Source organism: Calonectris borealis, chromosome 3, assembly GCF_964195595.1.
Source record: "Calonectris borealis chromosome 3, bCalBor7.hap1.2, whole genome shotgun sequence".
Lineage (NCBI taxonomy): Eukaryota > Metazoa > Chordata > Aves > Procellariiformes > Procellariidae > Calonectris > Calonectris borealis.
The window spans coordinates 119,652,604-119,680,362 of NC_134314.1; the positions used below are offsets into that span (position 1 = coordinate 119,652,604).

The 27,759-nt window shown below is 36.8% G+C and overlaps 1 protein-coding gene and 1 long non-coding RNA gene across 4 annotated transcripts in view; both read right to left on the minus strand.

The window, feature by feature from the left end:
* Positions 1 to 36: 36 nt before the first annotated feature.
* PPP3R1 (protein phosphatase 3 regulatory subunit B, alpha) overlaps positions 37 to 27,759 on the minus strand; it is a 41,449-nt gene continuing 13,726 nt past the window's right edge. The window contains exons 1-7 of one of the 3 annotated variants that reach the window (XM_075147664.1): positions 19,734 to 19,767; positions 19,605 to 19,629; positions 17,396 to 17,435; positions 7,877 to 8,053; positions 5,579 to 5,638; positions 4,439 to 4,623; positions 37 to 2,202 (exon numbers count right to left, since the gene is read on the minus strand). In XM_075147664.1, coding sequence (XP_075003765.1) covers positions 2,155 to 2,202; positions 4,439 to 4,623; positions 5,579 to 5,638; positions 7,877 to 8,053; positions 17,396 to 17,408 — 483 coding nt within the window. In that variant the 5' untranslated portion in view covers positions 17,409 to 17,435; positions 19,605 to 19,629; positions 19,734 to 19,767 and the 3' untranslated portion in view covers positions 37 to 2,154. Of the gene's footprint in view, positions 2,203 to 4,438; positions 4,624 to 5,578; positions 5,639 to 7,876; positions 8,054 to 17,395; positions 17,436 to 18,439; positions 18,479 to 19,604; positions 19,630 to 19,733; positions 19,768 to 27,759 lie in introns of those variants that run through there. The other 2 variants (XM_075147662.1, XM_075147663.1) reach the window with 2 other exon arrangements.
* On the minus strand, positions 22,582 to 27,513 carry LOC142081096 (uncharacterized). Its single transcript, XR_012673237.1, has 2 exons — positions 26,093 to 27,513; positions 22,582 to 22,700 (listed from the first exon to the last, which is right to left on the minus strand). It is a non-coding gene; the product is annotated as an uncharacterized LOC142081096 (long non-coding RNA).

Consider the following 27,759-nt stretch of genomic DNA (forward strand, 5'->3'; position numbering starts at 1 on the left):
CAGGAAAGGTCTAGGTAAGTACTGAAGCACCCCAGCCAAGGTTCAAATATTTTATTTTGTATTCATATAGTATGAAGGTTCTTATAGTTCCCACAACATATGATGTAGCATGCAGAGGAAAAACTAAACATTCAACATAAATCATTTTTCCCCACACAAACTAAAAAAAAAAAACCTCATCCCTCCCCTTCCAATCCCCCTAAGGAAATAACATTAGCGCTACTGTCTATAATGCCAGCCAAGATATGCACAAGCAAGTAAGAGAAATCGAAAGCATTTGCTAAAATGTTTGTAACAAATACTTATGTACAAAAAAATTCACAAAAGACTAGTTCCCCCTTGAAGCAGAGCACATGGCAGTTGACACTGGAGCAGATACAACCACTGGCTGGGATTATAAGCCACGTACTGATCCAGAGGAAGAAAAGTTACATGTAGTGGAGATTTTTGTTTTGAACATTAACATTTACCAAAGTTTGGCAACATTATCTTTTAAATTATGCAAATTATGTAAACAAGAGGAACATTTCAAATCGATCTACATGCAAAACTTCATGTCATGCAAGGACACCAAGCACCTGGATTTCTCTCTCACAGACAGAGCCCATGATGTGCAGCACTCAGTTGAAGGAACAGCTATGGCAGACAGGTGCTCGATTGAAGTAGGTTCAGACAACCTGCACTTTCCACTGCTGATTATAAAACAATTTTTTTAATAGAAAAACTACTATACAGGAAAGATGTACTGTCCTAAAAAATCTAGCAAATGTTTTTCTTCCAGCCAATAGTACCATTGCAGAAAAGGGAAGGGATGATATAAAGTTGTAAAACATGGCTCACTACTTTTATATCACACAAATATATCAAGTTACCATCCGTTACAAATTATGATATGGACAAATCTAGAAAAGAAAAAAATTCTCCAGGCAAAGGACTGGAGAACCGCAAGAGGTATAAATTTAGATAGCGTGAAGTTTTTTCCTCCTCTATGGCATAGGTTAACAAGATTTTCCCCCTGTACGAATCCTATATACATATATATATAAAATATTACCAGTTATTTATGCTACCTGTAGTATTCTTTAAATGCAGAGGGGAACTATCATGGTTGAAACAAGAGAATTTAAATGGCAAGAACATTTTATAATCTAAGTACTGTATAAAATAAGCAGATGGGAATCCTGCACAGTTATGTCGATCCTAATTTCCTTAAGCTAAGCACAAGAGAAAATCATGTATGCATCCAACACCTTGAGCAGCTGTATCTAACATGAATCCAGAACAGCAGATTTGCCTTAACTTCAGGACAGCTGTAACTGCTCCGCATTCCTAGGTGACGAAATCTAGTGGCCATCAAAGCATTCTGCAGTTACTATATGCACACGAGGGCTAGTTCTTGGCAGTAGCATTAAACTATATTCTCATATTAAGTAGACCTGTACTAAGTTATTTAGCAAAGAGACACAGTCCCTGGTAATATATTAACAGGTATAAATAAACTTAGTCTCCTGTGTTACAAAAAATGTAATTAAGGTGAATTAATAAGAAGCAATGCTTTGTCAGCCAGTCAATATATAGAAACATCTGAACAGTCACAGGAAAAGGAAAAGAGTTGACCTAACACCCAGTTAAAATTTTACATTCTTCTACTATATATATAAAACTGTGTGAAATAAAAGTAAGGATGTATATCCATATATTGAACTGTTAATATTCTGCTTGGCACTTTGTACTCTAGTTTTGTTTCTGAATCAAGTATATTAAATTAAAGCCCACCTAGCTACTACATATAGAAAGCTACATATATATCTATATATAAATACACACACACATATATATATATATAGATAGATATTTCCTTGTTATAAAAGATGAAGAAAAATAAATTAAGAAGCCAACCCCTTCCCTTTCTCCACCACACTGATATGCTCTTTCCATCTTTGCTGTCCTTCAGACTTTAAAGTGCTACACCGAGTTATTGAGAGAATAAAAGTTCAATAACACTTAGTTGGCTTCATGAGGCTCATGTTGGAAAATGTGGCTTCACAGAGAAAAATACTTCCATTTAAATACACAGAGAGCATTGCTGGACGTCTTGAGCAGATCTTCAGAGATGGAGAAGAAAGCAAAAGTGTTGGGTGGTGCCCTACAGAGTCACACGTCTACGACCATCTTTTTGTGGATATCTAGGCCTCCTACAACCTGGGAGAAAAATAAGCGTTCATAAATAGATGAGAATCGAAAGTTAGCAAGACACAAAGAACACCTTTATGGAGAAGATGCATTCAGGTCAACCATAATTACAGTACTTCCCCGGCCTCTCCAAACTAATTTACATTTCACAAGTACTGTGTGATATGTGAATGAATTATGTATGAACCAAGGTAATTATGTTAGTACAATTTACACACTCAAGGGCCTGACTTTGTATTATGTTTCTGCATGTTAAATGAAATGTTAACTTTACTTCTAAACCACCCTGTAAAACCGTGCACCTTTACGTGAGAAGCAAAGGGCCTCCGGAAAGGCGGCAGGATTTCTGACAAAACTGCATGCACCCAAAAAAGAACTACCAGTGTTCAAAGCTGTACGATTCATGCACAGAGAAAGGAAAAGGAAAGGTGTGATGTCAGAGGAACATTTATAATGCGGAAACAAAAGCCAAAGGCCAAATGGTACGGCCAAATGCCATGAACGAAAAAGTTTTTTTGTAGATCGATGGCACAACATTCAAAGGTAAAATGCAAGCACAAGAGAGTAAGATTGTAGGAATGAAAGGTGTCTTGTCAGGAGGTCAACAAAAACTGAAGAAGTTACATGAAAAGTAAAGGAAAATCAAACAGTAGTACAAGACCGGAAGTCTGGGCAGAAGCCCAAGGACAAAAGAAAAGAAAGGGCAGCATCATATTCGATGGATGGCTGGAAGACAACAGCCCAGTGCAAGAAGAAAAACCAGATATTTCACTAATCTAGGTGTTTGCAGGCTGCAACTCATTCTGAGTTCTTTGCAGATGACCACGTGTTTTCACACGATGCCATGAAAATAACTAAACTCTACCAAAAAAATATGCAGACAATAGAACCTTTTTGCTTTAATAGTTTGGGGGAGGGCAGATTTTTTTTTTTCCTCTTTTTAGAGCTTGCACTGATCATGAGTATGAACAAGTCATGTCTGAACTGAAGTTGTAAATTCAAAGAGAGTAGGAAACAAAAGCAATGCCTGAGTGCTTATCGACTCAAACTGTGCTATCCAGGTGTATGTTCATTAATACACCATTTAAAATTAATGTGTAAACACTCATTATTGTGATTTTCAAATGTTCTCGTTTCAATGTGTCATTCGCTTTTTTTTTAAAAGAGAAGGAATTTAAAACTTGCTGTCAACTAATTAAATATACAACATGGGTGAAAATCAACCATTTCAAGTCTCAAGCAGTACATTCAACCATTTTGCTCAGTAATACCCAAAGTTTTTAAAATGTGCCTTTCAACTGTTTGTCCTTTTTCGAGAACAGCACTTGAGGGGTTACTCTCCCTGTAACTGACACAAATCCCACTATCCTGGCCTTTATAAAATCCCCATGTTCTGCGGCTGGTGATAATCTCCCCAGGCTCTCTCCGTACCCTGCAAAGATAAACCTTTCTAAAGGGTGATTTGGAGCAGACACCTAGTTTAGAGATTGGGAGATTAACCTAAAGTTCACCTCTGTGTAACACACCTCTCCCCCCCGCGCACCATCCCGATAGTGACACTTTTTGAAGGAGAGATCTGCCATCACATGCTCTGGTTTTACAGCTTTCAGATGGTTTGAAGCATTTTTGCCCCCCTTGGCAGACTGTACATGCGTCCCCCCCCCCATGCTTTGATTTGTTTTTCACTCAGTGTATTCTGTTAAGCAGCTAGAGACATTTAAAACAACTGAAAGCGCTGTTCCTTTTTTAATCAAATTTAACTGTTGAAAACATGGAAAACCAGCCTCCTACGACAAGCCAGTCACTCATCTTTAAAGCTGCTATTTTCTATCAGCATAGAAACGGGAATCCAATATACGTCTTCATGTCAGGCTAGCGTTTTTGTCTATATACAGAAATAATTAGGACCGGTCTTGTGTTTAGTATGTCACAAAATGACATAGAAATTACTTTGTAGAAGTTGCTGTGCTCTGAACGAAGCGATCTTCTTCAGGCACACTAGATTCAATGGGAAAGTTCTGAAGGAACCCATTCATGACTTGCTCATGTGTAATAAAACACATTGCTCTATTGGAAGCCGTAAGACAAAAATACCATCTATAGTAAAGCTGAGTCAAAGGGTGACTGTTGCCAGGTCAGAAGAAACACTCTGCTTTTATAATCTTACCCTTTATACTGTTTACCATTTTTCCTCCTTTTTTTTTTTTATTCCAAATTATCAAAGTTTTCTTTAGAGGCTACTTACAGCACAGAATTCTTCAAAGGATATTCTTCCATCACCATCCTTATCTGCATTAATTATGGTTTTATCTACAATTTGCTGTAACTGAGTGTCTTTGAGATTGTTCCCAACCATCATCTTCAGCACCTGGAAGAGCTCTCCGTTTGAGATATAACCATCTTTGTCCATATCGTAAATGCGAAAAGCAACTGCAGAAGTAAAATATATATATTATATATGTAAAACTTTCAGTAACAAATGTGGTTGGAAGACAGCAATATACATTCATGTGCTTTGCGTTAACAGTAAGTGATGACACAATCTGTACAAACTGAGAAAAATACTGCATTTTAAGTGAGATTTCTAACAGCCTTTCAGTTTCACTCTTCTGAAAAACATGAAACATCAGAAAAAATACAATGAATGGTGCTACTATCGAATTTAAAACAAAAAACTCACTTCAGAAATGTCAGTCGAGACTGTTTCTAGCAGAAATAAAAGAACTCTACTGAACTGGAAAATCTTCACCACCACAAGTAAAGCACCCAGGTGGCAGCTCATTTGCAGGCAGAAAAAATTACAATCTTCCAGGGAACAGATGAATCAAAATCCCACCTGCTTACTTTGCTGCAAACAATTTGGCATTAAGACTAAATTTATTTTTAAACATTTCAGGATAGCAGACTTCTTTCCTAAACCGATATTATGTCATAGTTTTTGAAAGCTACATCCATGACTGAACCCATCCCTTCCCCACTCCAAAAGCTTGGGTCACATTGTGTTCCTGAGATGCAGTTCTCAAACAATAATTCAGTGCTGTTCTACTATAGTAGCAAAAAATTTCATATTATTCTTAGGCTCCCATAAAGCAAAGCACATTGCTAACAGTTCTGTGAGCTAAGTATCCTTAAATGATTTTTTTTTTTTTTTTAAATGGGAAGCAACTGCAGATATTCAGAAGGCAACCTCCTCAAACATTCCCCGCAGAAAAGAGTGCTGGCAAATTCTTCACACAAATGACAATGTGTGCAAAAGCTTAAAATCTACCCTCATGATTTCCCACTTTTTAAAAGAATCTGGATTTGCTGATTTCTCAACGTTAGCTAACAAAAGTGTATTTTAGAGGATCAAAAAATTTTTGCTAAGGAAAATCAAAATACTTACACCTCAACTTCTGTTCCTTATCTCCTTTGACACTGAACTGGGAGACTCCTTCTATAAATTCTAAAGAATACAAGAAAAACATTTACAAAAAAAGTGTATTTTTTAATAAACCAAGGAAATCAACATTCAGAATTTTTTAGAAATTGTAAAAAGACCCTGAATTACCCTAAAATCTTTAAAATATTTTGTGTCTTGTGACACCTAAGTGTCCACATACTTTGATGCTTTAATGTTCTTTAGTGGGAAGTACTTCAAATCAAATACTGTGCTTGTTCACACCAGTATTTAAGTAATTCTGAACTAGACTTTCACCAGAATCCAATATAAAACTCCACTGAGATCTCTACTAAAGTTACTCCAGTGGGGATTCTAATTGTACAGCTCCTCTCAAGATTGGTTTCTCAACTTGAAGCAAGAATTACACCAAACTGAAAACTGCTCTAAAACAAATTCCTAAAAAAAAATTTCCGTAAGAGATAGGGTAAAAAGAAAATTCACACTGTTTAACAATGAAGTCATTATCCCACAAGCAAACCCCTGAGTTGCCAAAAAAATAAAACCCTGGCAAGTGATGCTTCTGGACGAGATCCCAAAACTAGACTTCCTAAAGCTTTGGAAGATACAGAGATAATACAGAGGTATAGCAGTATAGGTTGAAAGGCCTACTATCGTTTCAACAAATTTTGTGAAATTAAATCAAGAATTCCTATATGATTTATTAACAAAATGCTTGACTGATAACGTGATTTTTTTTTTTTTTTTTTTTTACCATTATGCTTAAAGATTAATCTAAAAAATGTTTAGGTCTTTCAACAAAAGAATGCAAGTTTCCTCACACTAGTCATTTTCTTTTTCATAGAAGCACAGAATAGTTTGGGTTGGAAAGGACCTTTAAAGATCATCTAGTCCAACCCCCCTGCCATGGTCAGGGACACGATTGACTAAACCAGGTTGCTCGAAGTCCCATCCAACCTGACCTTGAATACATCCAATGATGGGGCATCTGCAACTTCTCTGGGCAACCTCTTCCAGTGCCTCACCACCCACATTGTAAAAAATTTCTTCCTTATATCCAATCTAAACCTACTCTCTTTCAGTTTAAAACCTTTCCACTGAGCTTCCCTCCGAGACAGAAATAAAGAAATTAAATGAATCAAACTTGGCCAGACGACAACAACAGAATTCATTGCCACTTATAGCAGCAGCAGCATTTTACTACACAAAATTGATTTTGACAACTTCCTGTTCCTACCCAAGAGGAACAGCTCTTGATAACTGCATTAATCACAGTTCAATGTCACATACAATATAGCATCATTTTTCATCACTGCCTGTTTTTCACAAGGGGATTTTGAACAATTACATACAACAATTACTGCTTCGGAAACTGATACCAAGAAAAAGTCTCAAAACCTCAACATTCCAGTTACACTGTAGTTCTCCCTATAGAAATTTAAAGGGGTTTGTAAAGGTCAGCAGCTTTTGTATGTTAACATTTTATTTAAAATGTCAGCCTCTCAGTGTAAATGAGATGTAATAACTTTCTCCAAATAAAAAAAAAAAATCTCAAGAAAAGCTGATTAACCTTTTCTAGTCATGAGCAATAAGAGATAATAAGTATTACCTTGAATAGAAGTTACAGACATTATCACTTCTAAGGGCCAGTGACTGTTTTAAAATAAACTAGTAATGAAGATTTTTAACCTGCTGGCCCTTTTGATCATGAATATTTAAAATAAGTCTCAAATTTTGGAGGAATGTACTAAATGAAAAGTTTTGGTTTTCACTTGAGTTGCCTACCTAAGATCATAAAAAGAATCCTGTAAAGGAAGTATCAACAGAAAAATTTGGACCACTTCCACAATTTAGAAAACTGTTTTCAAAATACTCCAAAATAGATCTCATAACAACATTTGGATAAATACAACTTATGCACAGACACACCACTTACACAGTCCACCCCCACTTTTTTCATAGTCTCTTTAGCCTAAGAATATACTTCAGATAGCACCACAATTAAGAGTCTGAATTAGTGTACTTTAAGAGATACTTAATAAGTAGTCCTAAATCAGTACGATCTGGAAAGCTATTACTAAATAATCTGCTCTTTTCAGCATTTCATTCAGGAGTGCATTGCCCTAATGCGCCAGAGAAACTAGTTTTACTGGTATTCAGTTTCACTAGGAATTAGTACCTTATTTTGATTAACAAGTTTTCTTCATCCCTCCTTTCTCAGCTGAAGCAAAATTTGAATTCCAAAAGAATTCTGACCACCTGTCACAAAGCACTGTGTCTTACCTTTGAAGTCCACTTCTCCATTTCCGTCTGTGTCAAAGATATCTATTACTCGCTGTACTAATGGGTTCTGTTGCAATTCAGGTAAAGACATGAACTCTTCCACGCTCAAAGAACCAGAGTTGTCCAAATCAAGCTTCTTAAATCTCTTTCCTAGTCGTTTTATCTCATCAGCATCAACTGAAAGGAGAAAACCACACCTATTCTCAGAAATGCTTCAGTAAACCCTTTGCCAGTTAAACACAATGCACACGTCTTCATTGCTTTCCTACTAGAATTTCTCCTACTTTATTACAACTATTAAACACTCTCATGGAAGACTATAAAGATCACGTCAAATTCTGAGGACAAACACAAGCCTTTTCATTTTATTTTAAATAAACCTTACCTTTTTTTCTCCCTGCACCAGCCATAATACAGTTAGCCTTGTGACTCACTGAATACCACATGCTGACACAACATTTTTAAGGATTGAGGATGCTTAGCTAGTTCTTAGTCATACAGCTCTTACAAATACCAGGTATGAAGAAATTAAAAGAGAGAACGAGTTTTCTTTGAAGGAGCTAGCATTACGTTTACACTAGACTAACATAGTAAGTTAGAAAGACAATTGTTTTAGTAAACTTATTTGCAAAACTAGTGCTTCTTCAGCACACCAAACATGAGAGATCTCCCGGGATACATGCTGAGTTAAGCAGGTTAACACAGCCCTACTGTTGACCAGTTATCCCTCACCTACTCAAAACATCACCCAGACAGACCTAAGATACAGGAAATAGACATACCAGTAGCCATGACCAGCATACGTCTATTTTTTTTGTCCCAGAAATTAAAGCAGGTTCAGGTTCTGCAGCAGTACCACTTCATCTATCCTCTTCAAATTTAAAGAGAATCTCGGTTAAAGCATACAACTAGTACCCTACTTTACACCCTCCAATTTTGCCAGGAATAGACAAAAACTGTGAATCCATAAAAATGACTAAAGAAATCTTGTACTCTGTTACTGCTGAAGAGCTTGAAAAATTTTCCCTGTAACAACCTGAAAATTCCTTATGAGCAGCTTGATTTACGAGACCAAAGTTAGTTCACAAATTGCTCACCATGTTTGGGTATGAAGGAGGAACTGAGGTTCTTAGGAAGTCCTAGAAGTAGCCAGCCTACAGCAAACCGCAGCAAACATCTCTTACAGAACCTGAAGCTTTCAAACTCCCCATACCAATTCCTTTCCTAACACGAACAGTCTCCTCACCATTTCTTAGCTCCATTTACTACGTTTGCTCCAATAGTAAAATAAATTGTTTCTTAACTTCTACAAGGCACATACATACCACCTGATCCACTTTACATCACATTAATACCTTCTTAGCTTTTGTAAAAGTACAGCATAAAAACAAACAGCACTTAGTCTCTCCAGTACATAAGGTCAGCTAACATGCAGAGCTTTATGTTTGGAAATCGTAGCCGATTCAGAGACCTGATCCTCTACCAAAGCAGTAACAAACTTCCACTTAAATTTCTTAATATCCTTGTCTAGAAACCAACCAGACACAAATCCAGAGATACACACAACGGCACATTTCAGAATGAAAGGGAGAGCGCACCAGAAGTCCAGAAGCACAAGGTGATTTTCTGTAAAGACTTATTTTGCCTGAATGGTAAATTCTGACATTCTGCAGTTAGTCAGTCTTGGTAACTGCTTGCAACTACAGAGGCAGAGCGCAAAAAAGGGTCAATACTCCCAGAACAATCTTCCCTTTGCTGTGCCAACAAGTGACAGACCTGATTTTGCCTCTAGGGCTATAAAAATAAGGCTAAACAGCATTTGCAGAGGCTTCAAGTGGTTTCCTCAGCTTCCAGTATGCAATTTGGTATTTCAATTAATTAGGCTCTCGACTGCAATAAAGCCGCGCTCCTTTTTCCACCAGTTTACGCAGAAGCCTAAACATGATTGAAGGTGTGCCCTTAACAGCATGACATTGCATCGCAACGTCAAGAGCACATTACTGTCGGCACAGCTACACAGAAACCCCTCTGGATCACGCGAAAGGAGCCGTGTCACCATATGGTAAGCTATATGTAGAACATAATCATGAGACTAAAAGAAGACAGTATTAAAAGAGAATGGCAAAGCAGAGCTTCACTAGCAATTAGCCCAAATAGTTGCTTATGAGTTCTGCCAGCACAAAATGCTTCTTCTCACCAATATACTGAAGGTATTTGCCAACTCTTGCTTCTGTCCACAGAAACTCCTTAGTTTCCATTTTCCTCAAAATCTTAAAACTGTAAATGGAGTCAGTCACTCTTTGAATATCTACCCTCACTCCCTGCCCTGCTGCCCTAAAGTTATCAGACCACTACAGTTTAATGCAAACCCAGCACCTTGGCAAGCTGTTAACATGGGAATATCATTTTTACTGCAAGCTCTGCTCCAGACTTGCGACTCGCATAAACAGCCTAAAAAAATCCTCACAGCATAAGCATTTGAAAAAGCACAAAAACATTAAGCATGTCTTGTCACAGTGCATACATAAACACATTTTCCAATGTAAAATGAATGTATGGATATAATTTATACCTATATTACAGTAACGTACATAAGGACTTGTCCAGCCATGACATCAGTCTCTCTCTACTTTTATTAGTCATGTTTAAAATGATGCCTGGTCCAACCACAACTCTCCTGCTTCCTTACCTGGACTCGGAAATTGCAACGTCTTTCAAGTAACTGGCCACTATTTTGTTAAGACAAATCCCTCACAAATGATCTATTTTTTAAATCAGACGTTTGCAATTGCATCTAGAACTCATGCTGGAAAACCTTGATCGGTGAGGGTTACTATTAGAACTATTTTCCTACTGGAAAAAAAACCAAGAAAAATAAAAGGTACATGCATTATTTCTTTCTTTAGAAAAATTAACTTCACTTTAAAACACTTTAAAACTAAATGTTTTAGCAAATTGAAAGTATTATCTATAGTGCATATAATGCACTGTCCTCATCAGATCAGTGAAATGTCACTTCCAATACTAACAGAAAGACTAGCACTGACTAAAATTGAAAGATTAAAGTGTCCTAAGGAACCTGAAATTTCAGAAAAATGACTAAGGAGAAAAATGAAAGAATCACTAACATAGCTGGATCTCTTCTCCCTTGCCACACAAACTAATGACTTAGTTAATCGCAAGTTCTGAAACATTTCTAACCTACACTTCAGAAAATCCTAAGTATCAGAACATAGCAATGAAATCTTTACAAATCGGGATGTAAACAAACAGATGCCTGAGCCAGGACTGCAGACCAGCAGTCATCAGATAGCATCATTTGCTCAGAAGCCCGAAGTAGCATTAAGCAAAGTCTTATTTCATGACTCCAACCCATTTCCTGGTTTGGGAGCTGAAGCCCACAGTATTTTTCCTCACAAATATATAAGCAAAGTCTGAAAGTAGACCCAGAGTTCTGTCAATGTTCTGCTATGAAGTAGAGCTAATTACCACATGTGCAAGTCAGTCAAACACTGCTACATAGCTTTAAATTATTACAGCTGGCACAAAAGACAGACAAGACCAACTCTGCCATCACACTGGCCTGCTAAAGTAGAGAGATAAGATCTTCCGCACAAGGTGTGCTAAGAAAAACTTTTGCCAGAAAGGTATTCTGTCTCGAGCTAATCTATCTCTAGCAGGAGATCGGAATTAAAAAAGGACATTTTATTGGGACATTCAGAAACTGATCCACCGCACACAATGTTAACAAGCAACGCTACACTGAAAATACGTGCTCTGCCATCATCTGCTAGGCATATGAACCACTGTTCAAGTGAACCAGCCTTGCATTTGCAATTAGCCAGACACTTAAATTTACAAACCAGCAATGCTTAAGAGAAGTTAAAGCACCAATTTATTTTTTTCTTTTAAAGATCGTAGTCAAGGAGGTCAAGATTATGGGTGATAAAGACAAGAATCAGATGATGGGAAGGGGAAGAGGTTGAAAGGCATGTAAGAATATTTCTCAAGAATGTTTTGTGTGTTTTGCTGAACTGTGGCAAAGCAGCAACTGCCTAAATTATGAAATTAAAGAAAAGTCTTCCTACTTAAAAAATGTTAATTACTCTTTCTCCGCACATAACATACATTCAATTTCACAGCTCATACAGTCCATTCCAGTCCACCTGCAATCCAGAGTCCAGGTACAGACGCTGAGCAGCAATTTCTACTAGAAATGGGTATTACCAATTTCTCCTTCCTAACCTTGAAGCATTCAAGCAAAGGGTTTGCCTGCATTAGAAAGCCGAGAGAGGTTCTACACTTGGGGGAAAAGAAAAGTCAAAGAAGAGTACTGAAGAAATGAGTATCTCTGCCAAAAGCTGACCAAATATCCACCTGGTCCAACGTTTTGTTTCTGGCAATGGATACACCATGGATGACAGCACTTGGAGGAGAAAATAATGAAAAATCAAAGTAATTACAGAAATAGGAAAATTTCCTTTAACAGTTCATGAGCCTAAAAGCCTCTGTTCGTAATGAACATATATGGATAAAAACAACATCTGCAGATCAGTGTTTCATAACTGACTGTATAAGAATTTCATATCAAAACAATTTCATTATTTTTCCTTAAATATATTACAAGCATCTCACCTACCTTTAAAATCCGTTCCACAAGCTGAAATTTAAAAAGCTTATACACTTTTTAAAAAGTCATATTTCAGTAACATCTTTGTCTTCATAAAATAGCTTTAACAATAAAATAATAAGAATATAAAATAAGGGATGAATGCATTACATTATAAGCCTTATTTTAAATTTGCATAGGTTTTGTCTATTCTTTCTTCAATTCACAGTCGTCACTTCTGCTAATTCTCTCTGCCTGGGCTGAATTTCCCTAAAAAACATATAGGTTTTCTGGGGTTTGGGTTGGTTTTTTTGTTTGGTTGGTTTGATTTGGATTTTTAAATGAAAACAGCATACGTTTATGTGTAACAGCAAATCTCAATAATATCCTATTCATTTTTTGTTCAGATTTCCTCCCCAAATGCGCATATACAACAGTCCTCATCTATGACGGATGTACCCCTTTTTACAAGGCCGCTTTTTCCTCAGTATTTAACAACAGCCTGACTTTCTTAAAATTTCACATAGCTATCACTGAAGAACAGAGTACTGAATTAAGTTTTCAGAGCCTGAACAAAATACTACTTTTCCTTCTTCTCTAAAGGCTCCTTACAGGCAACCTAGTGCCCACACAAACATCCTGAAGCTATACTGGAAACAGAAGGCACAGAATAGTTCAGATACAGTGAAGGTTTCTGAGCCAGAAGGACTGATGGTGGCAGTAGCAGACAGAATTTTACAAGACGAGCTCAGGAGACCAGGATAGAGATGAAAACACTAGGAAATCCAAGGAGGTTCAAGTCCACAGTAGTGTAAACAGGGTGATAACATCACTGAGCAAAATAAGGAGGATCAAGCTTTGTTTACATCATTTGCGGCAGAGCTTGCCTGTGACTCATCACAGCGGTCTGAGCTTCCTTGAGCTCTGGCCGCAGCGAGCGTTCCTCTAACCTCAAACTCAAGTTAGCCTTTTTTGTGCTTTGCTCACCAGCTGACACGAGGCTCTATGCTTCCTATGCTTTTCAGCGGAATCAAAAAGTATCCCATCAGCCTGGCACTGATGCTTACAAACTTACTAACTGGCTTGAAATAATACCTGTTAAATGTTTTTCTTTAAAAGGCTTTGCTGGTAGCCCTATAGAAACATCCAATTATTCACTGTTTTAAAGCGCGCAGAATTATTTATTTCAAAATCCATTTTGAATTTCATTCACCTTGTAACTAACACAACAAGGTGGGGTTTTTTAAGCACTTCCAGGATTTTTTGGTAAAGAACTATCAGTATTTTCAAAAGATTCCTCTTCCATCCAAGTATTAAAATTCTAGAGCCAACAAGACCTGCTTCGTACCTTGAATTCATCTGCATACATCTAATACATCTAAATGCAATACATCTAAATGCAATACATCTAAAAATGTGATGAATCAGGTTAAAATGCAAGAACTCCACGCTTCCAAGAAACCACATGCAAATGCTTTGTGTAACTCCCATTTTAGTACAGTAGCTTTATCTTTCAGCTGGACACTCTCTGATCTTTGATACGTATTACTGAATACCCCACTCGGTTCCCCCAGAACAACAGCAGAGGATGATCCATGATGTTTTAAAACGATTGTTTGTTTCAAGCTGCTACTCACATAACTGATTCTCAGATAGTATTGTAAAAAGCATTCAAGCAGCAACTCAAAAAGCTTCATTAAAAGCAAATTTCTGGAGTGCAAGGTGATCTACGTTGAAAAAAGTAGTTTCAGAAAATTTGTTTTAATGATATTTTTTACAGTCAACGTAAAGGTGCATGGCTAGATTGCTATTAATATGAAAGTCAAAAGTGAAGAATGCCTTAAAAATACAGATCTCTGAGTGATATTTAACAGGGTAATTGCTTATGTATTCAGAAGCACTGTACATCCATTGCTGCAGAGTACACAACACTGACGCAGGCATCTGCGAAGTGTACAAACCTTAGAAAAGCTGTATATCTCTCAGCAAAGAGGTACTTAGCACTTCTGAAATCTAAGTGTTTACCTAAACGTTTAAACCTGTATTTAAAAGGTTGGCTTTTCAAATACTCTTAAAATACTGGCTCAAAGTTATAACTAACAAAAAACAGACCAGAGTGTGGTCTCAGAGAGCCTAGTTTCCACATATTTTTCAAATATGAGATCATTATAAACAAGAATATTGCTAAGGTATCAGAAAAAAGATTTTTGTAAATAAAACATGTTCTGAAATCTATTTTAAATGTTACCAGGTTAAAAAAAAAAAAATTTTTCCCCATAAGAACGGATTGCAGAGATCTCAAAATAAAACAGCCCTTCAGCAAAAGCTCTCACCTCTATCTACAGTCTTGTCTGATTCACGAATATAATGTTTCAGAGGAGCAACCAAGACAGCCATTTCAGTCTTGGAGATCAGATTTCAAAAAGATGACGCCCTTGAGAACACATTCAACCACTTGTCTTGTATACGCTTACACGCAGCTGGCCTAATCCTTTTCATGACTTCAGATGTGTCAATTACAGTTTCCTAAGTTAGAAGACAGATACCAGTCTCCTTATCCTAAAAACAAAACATACTATAAAATATTGTTTATACTATGAAATACTATACTATAAAATATTTTCTACTATAAAATACTATACTATAAAATATTGTTTACCATAAAATAGTTTTCTTCACAGCTTTTTGCTGTGATAAAATTTTCTTACAGATCATCTGACATAGCTTGGCTGACATCAAATTTTCACCGTGTAAAACAGCACTAGATTTTCAGTAATTTCTCAGCCACAGCACAGCTGAGAAACAAAATCATATTGTTTTAAGGAATCCAACAACAGTAATTCACCCACTGAAGAGAACTAATGTTCCAAAATGAAGGGTAGAAAGAATATTCTTGACTATTTAATAGTGTGCATCCTCTGCATAGTATCCTGAATTTGCTTCCTGTAACTACCAACTTTAAAACAAAATTATTCTTTTAAAACGAGACACCAAAATAGCAACTGCAGTGCCAGGCAGAGGTTATGACCCAGTGCCACCATGCAGACAGCCTAAATACATTATTGCTAACCGACAGTCTCCCAAAAGTCTAACCATTCAAAATCCTTACCAAATTATTTTCAAAAACATTGTCTGGTCTTGCCCTGAAAAGCTTTGGTCCTGTCAGTAACAACTACTTGGAAGCAGCATGAACATTTAAAGAACAAGGTGAATACCTACTTAGTGGACTTACTCACAAGACACACTACTGTTCACATCTGTGCCCCAAACCAACCCTGCTCTTTCAGGATATTCAGGCATGTAGAATCTTTAAGGACAGTGCAATCATTCCAGTGATGAGGCACGATCAGGCAAAGGGACATCTGTGATAACTACATCTTCCCTAGTGTATGTTGCCCAGAGAAGCAGCTTTCTCACAGCTACTGTGAGAAGGGCCATCAAAGCAGAAAAAGCTTTAATTATGCAAAACCTCAGATCTACACAACGATATCCTCAAAATACAGTTTACTGAATATAATGCAGAAATCTTCTCTTTCGCTGCAATAAAAGGGGGCAAACAAGCTCACTAATAAAACTCTAGGTCGGCAGTAGCTACCAATGAATATAGCTTGTCCTAGAATCAAAAGTTAAGGATAGCAACACGTTGCGTACAACTCCGGCAGAGACGTATCTAGTTAAAAAAAAAAATCTTCAGAAGCCAGTGCTGAGCACAGTTTGTCCCTAAGGAAAATGACCAATGGAGCAGTAACCTAAGATCGATATATACGATCCAAAAAAAAGACTACGAAGTCCTCATCAAATATGAAAGTTCCGCCCACATATCCATATTTAACAAAATACACACTGAAAGCCTAACACAGCAATGTAGTGCCATGGATAAGATTCTCAAGTGTTTACAAACTGATGACTCAACTCGAGTGGACATGTATATCAAGCATGGAGGATTTGCACATTACTAGCTAAAGCCTCATTTCTCTGAAAAATTTATTTAGAAAGAGATTCCTCCATGATTATTTATTTTGTATTACTGTTTGACTTGTGAGAGCTGGAGTTCAGTTATGACTAGCACTACGAAAGCAGCCTAGAAGATAGTCCCTATCATGAAGAATTTATTATCTTGTTTGAGAACAAGATCTGATTAACTGAAGAATGGGAATTTTATCAAGCATACATACACAGGTCTACACATGATTTAGCGCTGAAGAAAAACATTCAAGGTAAAAAAGAGTTAAAAGTAAGTGCGCTTAGCCTAACACCACAGGGACACTTCACAAGACAACCCTTTCCTTGGTCAGCTTTAGGCAAGCAATACTTCATTATTTTTACAGGGTAGACTAACCCCGTGAGACGGAGCAATGAATTTTATGCTCACGTGGCCAAAAGCAAGTAACACCAAGTGGCTTCTCACCTAAATGCCTGGCTGCAAGCATACACAGGAAAAAAATGCTCTTTTAGCCTCAACCTCTCTTTCCTCTGAGGGTGCAAAGACAGCTTTGGCAATATACCTCGCTCCTAACATAGCACACACTGCACCACAAGCTGTTCCGCATCTCTGAGGAACTAGCACTGGAACTGATGGAAAAGCCCCACCAGTTGAACTACCAGTTTTAACACTTCACTGTACAGACATCAAGACTATCATGTTTGTTTCGTATTCTAATGGAAAAATTGAAAAAATCTTTATAAGTGTGTTTTTTTTTTTTTTTTAGAGATGGACTGATTTTTGATTTTACAATCTAACAGCAAAAGCTATATTATTTCAAATTTTCACCTTTTAATTTTACTCTTTTGGTTAGTACATAAACTGCATAACTTTTCAAGCAGTAAATTCATACATGAAAGTTGTACATATCGATCTCCAAATAAGATTAACCTCTCTAACAATATAAGGTAGCAATTAAAAAACTTACAGTGCGAGCACATTTCCAAAGGGTAGCTTGCCTCATTTCCCTGAAACACAAAAAAAGAACGAAGTTGCAATTATTCCCAAGTTAGCTTAGAGGAACTATTTTAAGTTTCAGCACTGTGAAGATCTCGGGCAATACAAGTTACATGGTTATTTAAACATATATATATATTTTAAATCCAACAACCATGGACAGTGTTTTATTTGGATAGGTCTATGTTACCAAAACATACAAAGAAATATAAAACCATTGAGAGGTCTCCTCTGATGAGAATTCCCATGAAAATATCAGCAGTCCACACGATGATAAGAACTTCAATCCCATATTCTAAACTCTAAAAACTTAAAGTCACTACTTCTATATTGTGCAAATGCTACTTTTCAAGTTAAAATAACATTTAATTTCAAGACTTCACATAATCTGCTTTACCATTTTATTTTATACACAGAAACAGAGACGTCTTTCTGAATTACCATGACAAATCCTACTTAACTAGCATAAGAAAATGGCAGCATTTTTTCTCCCCAGAGCCACCTGCCCACTGCCCCCAAGAAGGATTCACACAGGAAGAATGATGCAAAAACGTGGTTTACATGACTAGAAATTCAGATGTACAGCTTTACATTTAAATATTTTTGTAATGTACTATGTTAATACATTCCTGTTTTGTAGCTAAAAGGAAAGTTAAATTAAGATTTGCTGCACTACAACACAGTCGTAACAAGAAAAATTAAAACCCTGAGTGTACAGTCACTTTGAACTTGCACATACCAAAATCCACAACTACTGCAACATGAACGCCAAAAGACACCAAAATTAAAAGTTGGTATTGTTTCCCAAATGCCTCACTTTGAGCCAGAGAAGATCAAATACACACATGCTTAATATTTTTTCAGAATCGGTCAGCAAAGGAGTGACCAGATAACTGCAGAGATTCATAACCAAACATTTTCCAAAAAATTTTTTTAGGGGAGTGTTTTATACAAGAAAACAAAACATATTTAAGATGAGTCTAAAACACATTCTATTCAGCAGATATTCTCTTACAGTGTGGAACGTAAGGGATTCCATAGCTGAGCACTTGCACAGAAAGACTCCTTAAAACTATACAAAATTGAACAGAAATACAGAGAATTCTTAACAAGGGGGGGGGAGGGGAAGGAAGAACTACATTTAGCCTGGAAGCATGCAACTGCATTTCCTAGTAAGGACAGAAAGGGGCAGAACAAATGTCTCATGAATCTAAACATATCTGAGAGGAGATGTGTTGTTGTGGGGGGGTTGTTCGCCTTTTTTTACCTCCAGAACACATACACTTTGTTTATCCCCCAAAATCCCCAAGTTCTCTTGCTGCTTTAAAAAAGTTAATACACTTGCTTTGTAAGTAGAGCAGCAAAAGATACAGCCTTAACTTTTTCTCCAGTGTCTACTTTTAGCAAAACGAAGTAGTAGAATAGAAACGTAGACGAGGACCATCAGGTCCCTAAAACCCCAAAAGCATGATTGAGATATTCTACAAGAGAAGCTTATTCCACTGTGGCAGGGAAGCCAGGAGAACAGTGCCACATGGGAAATCTTGGACGGAACCCAATCAAAGTCTGAGAAAAAACAGTGAAGACCAAAACAGGCAAGTAAAAGCCTAGTGTATGTATATGAATATAAAAGGGTAGGGGATTTAAAATGGGGGAAAGCAGAATTTTGAAACAAGAAGAAACAGGAACCAGGGGATCCAGCTAGGCTGCTCAAGACACGAGGTCATGAAGAGGCAAGAAAAACACCAGACTGGAAGGCTGCAAATTAAAGGAGAAAGTTGAATTAAAACCAGTGCACTTATGCACATGCACACACAAATACACAATTATAAATACATTAGAAGACTACTCTGGGCACTTACATCCTTCACGTGTTGCAAGAAAGTTAATTGCTAGTACAGGCTACTGAAATCAATCTGCCTAAAGAAGCATAAAATGCTTCTGAAAATTGAGCAGGAAAAATTAAAAACAGGAATAACTTTTTTCAGTTCATGAACTAAGTGTAATATTTACAAGGAGTCTTACTATGCATCTCAGATGCACATGCTAAGCCATAATCAAGTTATCTACATGAAATAGCCTAAAAAAATACTTGGAGAGCAGAGAAAGAAGTGAATAAACTTCAGCTTAGTTTTTCTGTGAAACGGTTAACACTAAAAAGAAGTCTTAAGAATACTTACCTATCCAGGACTGGAATTTGGATATCTACAAAAAATTAGAAAAATCTAGTAAGTGACGATGTAAAAATTACATGATTATAAAGTATTTGCTACATACTATTTAAATAAGGTATTTTAAAAAGTAGTTACCTGCTATTGATGTGGTGAGTGTTCCTCTTCACAGAAGAATCCAAGAGTCTACCAAGTTTTAAAAAGATTTTAATCCTTTTTTTTTTTTGTACAAATAAATGTTCAAGCTACTCATGTCAAGATTCCTGTTTGCATAGCTGTGACCTGGACAAACACAAAGGTGTTCCTCTATACCAAAGACTTGATCCTCAGAAATGAAGATTAATGATTTGGTCTTGGGGGCAGGCATTTTTCATCGTATTCTGAACAGCAGTACAAAAAGGCCACTTATTTCTCCCCAAATACAATCAGTATGTGTACACGCTGTATGAAACACAACATAAAGCCCTGAAACACCAGTGCTAAACAGATTGAATATTTTCTTGCTGTTGAAGAATAAGTAGGTAGTCAGTAAGATGGAAGGTCTAGCTACATCCACATTAATGTGTTATGAAAAAAAGCAGGGAGGAAAGCACAGCTATGAGACTTCATAAAGTATCAAATGAGCCCTTTAAGAAAAGGAAAAAAAATCGGATACATATTGTCACCTGTACAGTTTTAATGCAAAAAATTACCAAAGTTTAACCATAATTATAAACCTTATTCAGCAAAAGAACACTGCATTGACATATTTTTTTTATTTTATAAAGTTTTTTAAAAAATGATACTCATTCATAAAGACAAAAGTCACTGTAAAATCTCCAAACAGCATCTGCCGTTTCATCTCTGATGCAGAGAATTTCTTTTATACAAATAAAATGTGTAGAGTAACAAGGGTCTGATACAACTCTCAAGATTGCCAGCTTAAAAAACCTCATTATAATATTAGTATTTCCTGCCAGATATATATTTAGCATTCCTCACATGAAGTGAGAGTATCCTCTCATATACACCATATTAGCACATTTAGAAACGAGTGACACATGGTTTGTTGAAGAAACGCAGCTTGTACAGCACCAACACTCCACAACAGATTTACTTGGCACCTACGCCTAGTATAAAACATGCTTTCCTCAGCTGCATCTGGGTATTACTACCATACTGCTGGAGTTCAACTCTTTTCTCTCAAGTTACACAGTTAGAGCAAGCAGCTGGAATACTACGGATATTTTGAACAGCCTTATCCTTTTGGAATTGTTTTGGAATTTTTTTGAATGCTGTTAGATCCCTACAAGTTAATTCCTGGTTAAACAGCAGCAAAATCATGGCTTATAGACAGAAATAATTACAGATCAGGGAACAGTCCAGAGTCTACTAAGAGAAGGCTGACCAAGTTCTGAATACTGCAGAAATACCAGTTCACTAGAGATAAGGCAAAACATGTCACTAAAGTATTTCAGAAGTTCACATGACATGTAGTTTGCTCCTTTAAGAATAAAAACGTTCTTTGCAATTTTATTCTCTACTAATTATTTTCCTTTTCTCCTTTCAGCAGCTGTGCCTTTTTACTGATTAAGGATAACCTATTAATGGACTTCAGTCTTAATTCTTCTGTAGATTATCCATAAAAATGTACTTCTTGATTTCTCTTTCTTTGGCAGTTTCTTCAAATACTAATCGCTCTCTCTTCTTAAGATCAGTTTTGTACATGCTCCTCCAAGGTAGGATGGTTAAGGGCAATTATCCTGACAAGCTTCCTCTTAGTGAAAGACACAAAGAGCTGTGGATAGAAAGTAAAAAAGGAAATTTGCAATTAGCAAAATTAGCAACAACAGCTGAATTCTTAGCTGCAGTTATTTATACAAAACAGCTTGTACACAATAAGACATCAGACTGCAAAACAGTTCTTCAGCATACATTAGCAGAATACACTTTCTAGATCTGTTTAATTGCATGTTACTTTTCTGCATGATGTACATCTTTTTGTAAATAGTTCAGAGACTTAAATTATAGTGTCAGCTTTCAATTAGTTTTCTGCTTTTATAAAAGCAGAAAACATGTTTAAATGCCAGCAAGCCACAATGTCAGCTTAGGACTCATCTCAAATTTAGTTCTCAGAAGGTGTGTGAGGGACTACAAATACAAAAGAACTCCTGGAACAGTTTAAAAATTAAGATTCTTTCAAAGCTTTTTATTTGTTTCCATAGCCAGACAATGAATTAATTCAACAAGTGGCAAAAGTGGTCTCCTAAGATCTGTTTAGTGCACGTACAGGAGTAGTTGTCTGAGATTTACTACGATTTCTGCGGCAACATACAAAGTGTAATAAGCTCATCCCTGTCGTAAATGGCCTTAAACGTGCAAACTGCCTTGACACTGCAGCTGGCTGTTCCACCTATGCACCAAAGCTTCCCACAGAAACGGAACATTACTAATGTTTCTGCAGTCGTGGTTTTGATGCATGGGCACCTCATCAGACGTTGCCAACGTGCTGTATGTTATGCTTCCTGCATTTGCTCCTGCACCTTCTACAATACTAATTACCTTTGTTATCACAAGAAACTACAGTGTGCAAGTGAAACAGTTAACCAAGCCATGTCAGCTGGGGGTCAGAACTAGGAATTACCAAGATAATCAACTTCAATTCTCAAGTTACACAAAAAGCTGTTTTCCATCATCCACTACTACAACTAGAAAAGAATGGGAAGAAATAAGAAGAAAGATGGCTGATGCTGGCAGTCAGCATTTAAAAAGAGCCTACTCAAAAGACCCTTCTTCCTCTTCCACAAACATATAAAAGGCTTCTCTATCTATTCTCATTCTTCTCCATACCACCAAAATTAACGATTAATGAAGGTTACCTGTTGCAGAGAATCTTCCTCCTCCTTGTCCTCCTTCGGGCTCATTTTCCATGCATTGCCATTTTCACAAAGCTTTAACAATGAAGAACTGCCAGCTTGTGGAAGAGAAGTTTGGTTTTCTGGGTTCGGGGTTTTTTGGTTTTTTGTTTCTTTTTTAAAAGGTCCTCGTTTAACAAGTTACAAGAGCTTTGGCTGTCATAGGGTGGCACTGTATTCTTTATCAACAACCACCAGGCAAGTTGGCAAACTAAAAAGGATGGTATTTGTTATCGAGGATGCAAAAACTTTTGCGTGAACAGAATACGCCACAGAGACACATCCACAGTGGTTTAAGTATTTGTTAAAATGAATTTCAGACAAAGCCCAGAGGCTTTAAGGCACTTTAATATTTGAATTTCTGAATTACCTGATGGTCAGAAAACTATGCAAGATCTCACCTACTGTAATTTGTACATTTCATATGCAACTTACCAGAGCAATTAAAGCCTAAAAGAAGTTTACCAGAGCACAGATGAAAGACATGCCCAAAGTTTCTGTAGACACCACAACAAACAGGAGTTAAGACAAACAGGAATAAGGTTTGACTGGGAAAGAAGCAGCAATAAAAACACCTTCATCTACCCCATTCAGAAACAGTGTGAATATACTTTGCCTTTTTTGGTTAAATTTTATTAGAAAAAAACAAAACACCCTCATCAAACAAACTACTTAACACAGAGAAGTTGTGTCTTAGCCTGAGAGGAGCCTGCGAATCAAGAAAAACATGTCACAGATTATCTTCCAGTATACTTAACAGGAATATCTATTTGTACACTACAAAAGGAAACTTGTAAAGGAGATGTCAAAGATAAGATTGCTAGGGAATTTGGCATTTGTGTTTGACTCAGAGTAATTAAGTCACCTTTTAGGCTTTTCATTGCAACCACTATAAGAAATCTACTTAAAATTGGGTATCACAACACAGTTACCCAAAAACAAGACTGGACTTAATTTAAGAGCTGATAATAGTGCAGACTAACTGCCAAAATTTAGAAATTAACATTTAAAACAACTTGGTGACTTTTACATTGTTTTATGCAAAGCAACTACTAAGTACTTGCTTTGCATAAAAGTATTCCAGGCACAGAGAGTGCAACTCCCCCAAATACTAGCTCCTCAGAATTAGCAGCTCCTTGGAATTAGCAGCTTGCTAGCACAAGACTTCTACTCAAATACTAAGAGAATAAATCTACCTCTGAGGTTCTTATGAATACTAATGCTGTCAGATATTGTGATGCAGAAGAATTAAGTGAAGCCAAGAAATTAGAGGGCATTAAATTAGAAGACATGTAGAAGTTCCAGCAACTTAAGAGCAGTGACAGTTTCACAGTTGACCCCAAATTCTCAACCTAGTTTCTAAAATCATGACCCACAAAAGGAATTAAAGAAATACAGAAAAATGCCTGACACCCACCTCACATTCAGTAAGTTCCAAAAGTAAGTATCTTCTAGCAGTATGCTGTACTACACTTCCCAATCTTACACTATTTTTCCAGGCCATCAACAAATCCATTCACTCTTCTGAGGTGCAGCCTAATTCCTTGCCCCTCTAACCCTGAAGCTAAGATAGTATGACAGCAGTTTAAGATACAAGACTTCCAAGCTGAATGCAACTAAAACAACAATTTATTGAACCTTCACAATTACACAATTTTCACAACTTCAGCTCTGCTTATGCCCTACTCATTTTTTTTAAGCAAAGCTGTGGAAGAGTCCTGACACACATTTCATAGCCATCATCTTGTCCGTCCGAAAGTCCAACGTAACACCTGAAAGTTGAAAACCCTCTCATTTCCATTCTGGTATTTGGACTGTCAAATCTGGGCACCTCGTTACCATTCAGTGTGAGCATTCAGTTGTCCACATGCGCAACAGAAGGAATTAAACAGGTTACAAATGAGCAAGGAATTCTTACAGGCTATCTAGAAAAACAAGGGATTACAGGAAAAAAAAAGAATAAGGAAAGAAAAGGCAAGGAAGAAAAACATAGAAGCAGCAGTAATGGTACCAGGTAAATAGCACAGACCACACGTGTGACAGTAAAGGACTCAGGCATTCAGTACTTAAGAGTTGTGCTCTCCTGCTCTTCTTCAAGTAAAACTTCCCATTAAAATTGATAATCTTTATTATTAACAACACTCCAACAGCTTGAATTGCCATCATATATTGAATTCACAGAATGGCATGGGTCACGAAGAACACAGAACATGGTCTTTACCAAATAAATCTTGCAGTGTTATGTTAGCAGAAGAATAAACAGTATTGTTATGGAAGAGTATCCACCATTTGTTCCTTTAATTCTTCAGTTAACCAGAAATAAGGTGCATATTACAGCAATGCATTACGGTATTTTCTCCTGGACCTCTGAACACAAGATACATCTACAGAAGCAGACTATGAAATTTATGTATTGACCTTAAATCTTGGTCAAATCTTCCTATGACCAGTTAAAAGTAAGCATCCCCTAGGTATACAGAATAAGGAATGGATTCAACATCCATCAAGTTTTAGGATGCACTCTAAATATTAAAAAAAGGAACCCACACTTGAACTTGCTTTTAAGTTATTCCAAGTGTTTTTGGGACACATTTGTTTTTCCAACAATGACTGCTGGTCACTGGGAAAACCCATAAAGCATGAGGAAAAAAGTTGCAGTAAAGCTATTTATTCTAGTATAAGAATTTATTTTATTTAGGAATTTCTCTAATGGTTTTTAACTTCTCTGACTCAGCTACAACCCAATACGTGAAGCTTCTCATGTTGAAGACACTAAACCAAACGTATCCAATAAACAGAGGGAAACTGAAAACTGCTATCATCTAATTCTTGCACCTTAATGCAAAAATGTACACATTTTTCATTTCTAAATTTACGAAGGGATTGCTAATGTATTCTCCTCTACTTTTTATTCACATACACAAATATTATCCAAATGTTGACTCTACAAGAGTTGAAAAAACTGAGAAGCATGTTTTTAATGGCCCAGATAATGTAATAGCTGAAGTGTCAAATGCTTTAGAAGGTCTAATAATCTTTTCTCTTTAAAAAAAAAAATCTAAAAGAGTTAGAGAAAGTGGAGGAGTTTCATTTGGGATAAAAAAAAAAACCTTACAGTTATATTTCGTTAACACGTTGTTGTCCAATCAATTTATGGTTTCCTTTGAGGAGGTAGAGGCATTTTCCATTTTCTGGCAGCCACAATTTTCAAGAGGATACAACTACCTAGCATGATACATGCACAACTCCTCAGCATCTGTTACAATTCCGCCTAGCTGTTTAAGACCAATGACATAAGCCTGCCAACATACGCTTCCATTCCACCTTCATCTTTGGTTACAGTCTCCATTCGGGGACTACAGCATAAACTGTGCTCTCCCCTATGCCTGCCGATGAGTGTAATCATCGTCCCTTGAAGATATGGTAACTTTTTGCCCAACACTTTCAGTTATACATCTTGGAAGGTTTACTAGAATTCTGAGAAACCACTTAACTTGTGTCAGTGCTCAGTTTTTATGTATGATCTTAACTCAAAGGTGAAACTATAAAGGTACAAGGGACAGGTCTTATAGCCGCTGTTAATATTCTAACTCAATATCTCACCTGAATGCTAATCAACAGCAAACATTAAGGAAGGCTACAAGCATTCTGTAGTCAAAAAAAGGCACTGCTGGAAAAAACACACACCTTGTTTTAACTTATCTTTGGAAAGAGAAGATTTCAAGTTTTAAATGTGTTATCCCCAAAGTAGCCTAAATTTGTTAATCTAAAGAAAACACTCTGTGACCTTCAGTACTGAAAGAACTCAAAAAAAGATTAATACCTAATTCTTGAACATGGCATTTAAATTGCAGACATCAGAGATAATGAACCAAGGCAAAGGGGATTGCCGGATTTGGGATTACAGTAGAGATCAGGTCAGGTTAAAGCTGTTACAGCATTCTGGCATTGTTGTTCTTTGCAAGTACACAGAATGAGTGTTACAATTCCCATCGCCACATTTTAAAAAAGAAAAGTCTTACTACAAAAACCTTATTTTGGATACATTTATTCCATTTGTTCATAACAAAAGAAGTGATGATTCTTTAGAAGATTCTTCCCTCTTGGATGTACATCAGGTTCTACCACATCCCCCCTCAGGCTGCAGGAGGCAAGAAAGACCGCACAAGTCTTAGGAAAAGCCTGCAGTTTACTCCTTAGTCACCACCTAATCCAGTCATGGCTCTGCTCAAGCTCTGTCACTCATTTTAAGGGAAGCCACTTGTCCTCTGGCTGGCAGCTGGCCAGTCACTTCTGTTATGCTTTATTTAAATCCTCCACTGTCCATGGGTCTCCTCCAAAACAAGATATTAATGGCTTAAGGCCATCACAGTCAAGTAGCTAATTCTAGGATATCACAGGGAAGCCCTAAACCAATGAATCAAGAAGGGAACCCGAAATTAGAGATAGCTACTGTTACCAAAGACGCTACCAGACAGGAAAACTAAAGGAATCAAGAGTATAATTATAAGAGGGTTCCGCCTTTATCTTTAATATGCCCTTCTGCTTTATTAATATTAAAGAAAAGATCGGTATGAAACGTATATCTAGTCAAATAGAATAAAACTACTCATTTAAAATTTTCATGTTTTGAATTTGAAGTGTTCAGGACCAAAAAGCAATCTGTAAAGTCTGTCCAGCTATAGCAGGGATTATATGATTTATATTCATATACATAAATGCCATAGCTTTTCCTATCTGAACTCCGTTACAATTACAGAGCTTTCAGCAAAAATCAAAACTTGCATGACCTTGAAGGTACGATAAAGTACTTTGTTTAATCACGTATCTATACATACATACACACAACACTGTATTTACTCATCTGCAGATAAACGAAAAGCGTCTTCAAGAAAAAAAATTGTCACCAAAGACAGAATGAGACATAAGGACCCAGTAGAAACACCAAAGAAAACAGTTTGTGAAACTGCTTAAGAAAAAAGCACGATCATAGATGGAAAACAGATTTACTGCAAAGTGCTCTTCCTGAATTTGGAAAGGAAAAGGAGCCACCAAGTCAGAGCGTACGGTTAGCACTGATAATATCATTCACTAGAAATGTGTCTATCCCCAGAAGTTATCTTACTCAAGTTTGATGTAGACAAAATAAAAACCCAAAGGGTAACGGGATTGCTTTAAACTTAACTCCATTGTTGCATCTGTAATGTGTGAATATTAAAAGTTTTCTGCTCTATTTAATGACCTCACTGACAGAGTTTGCAATGTCAGGT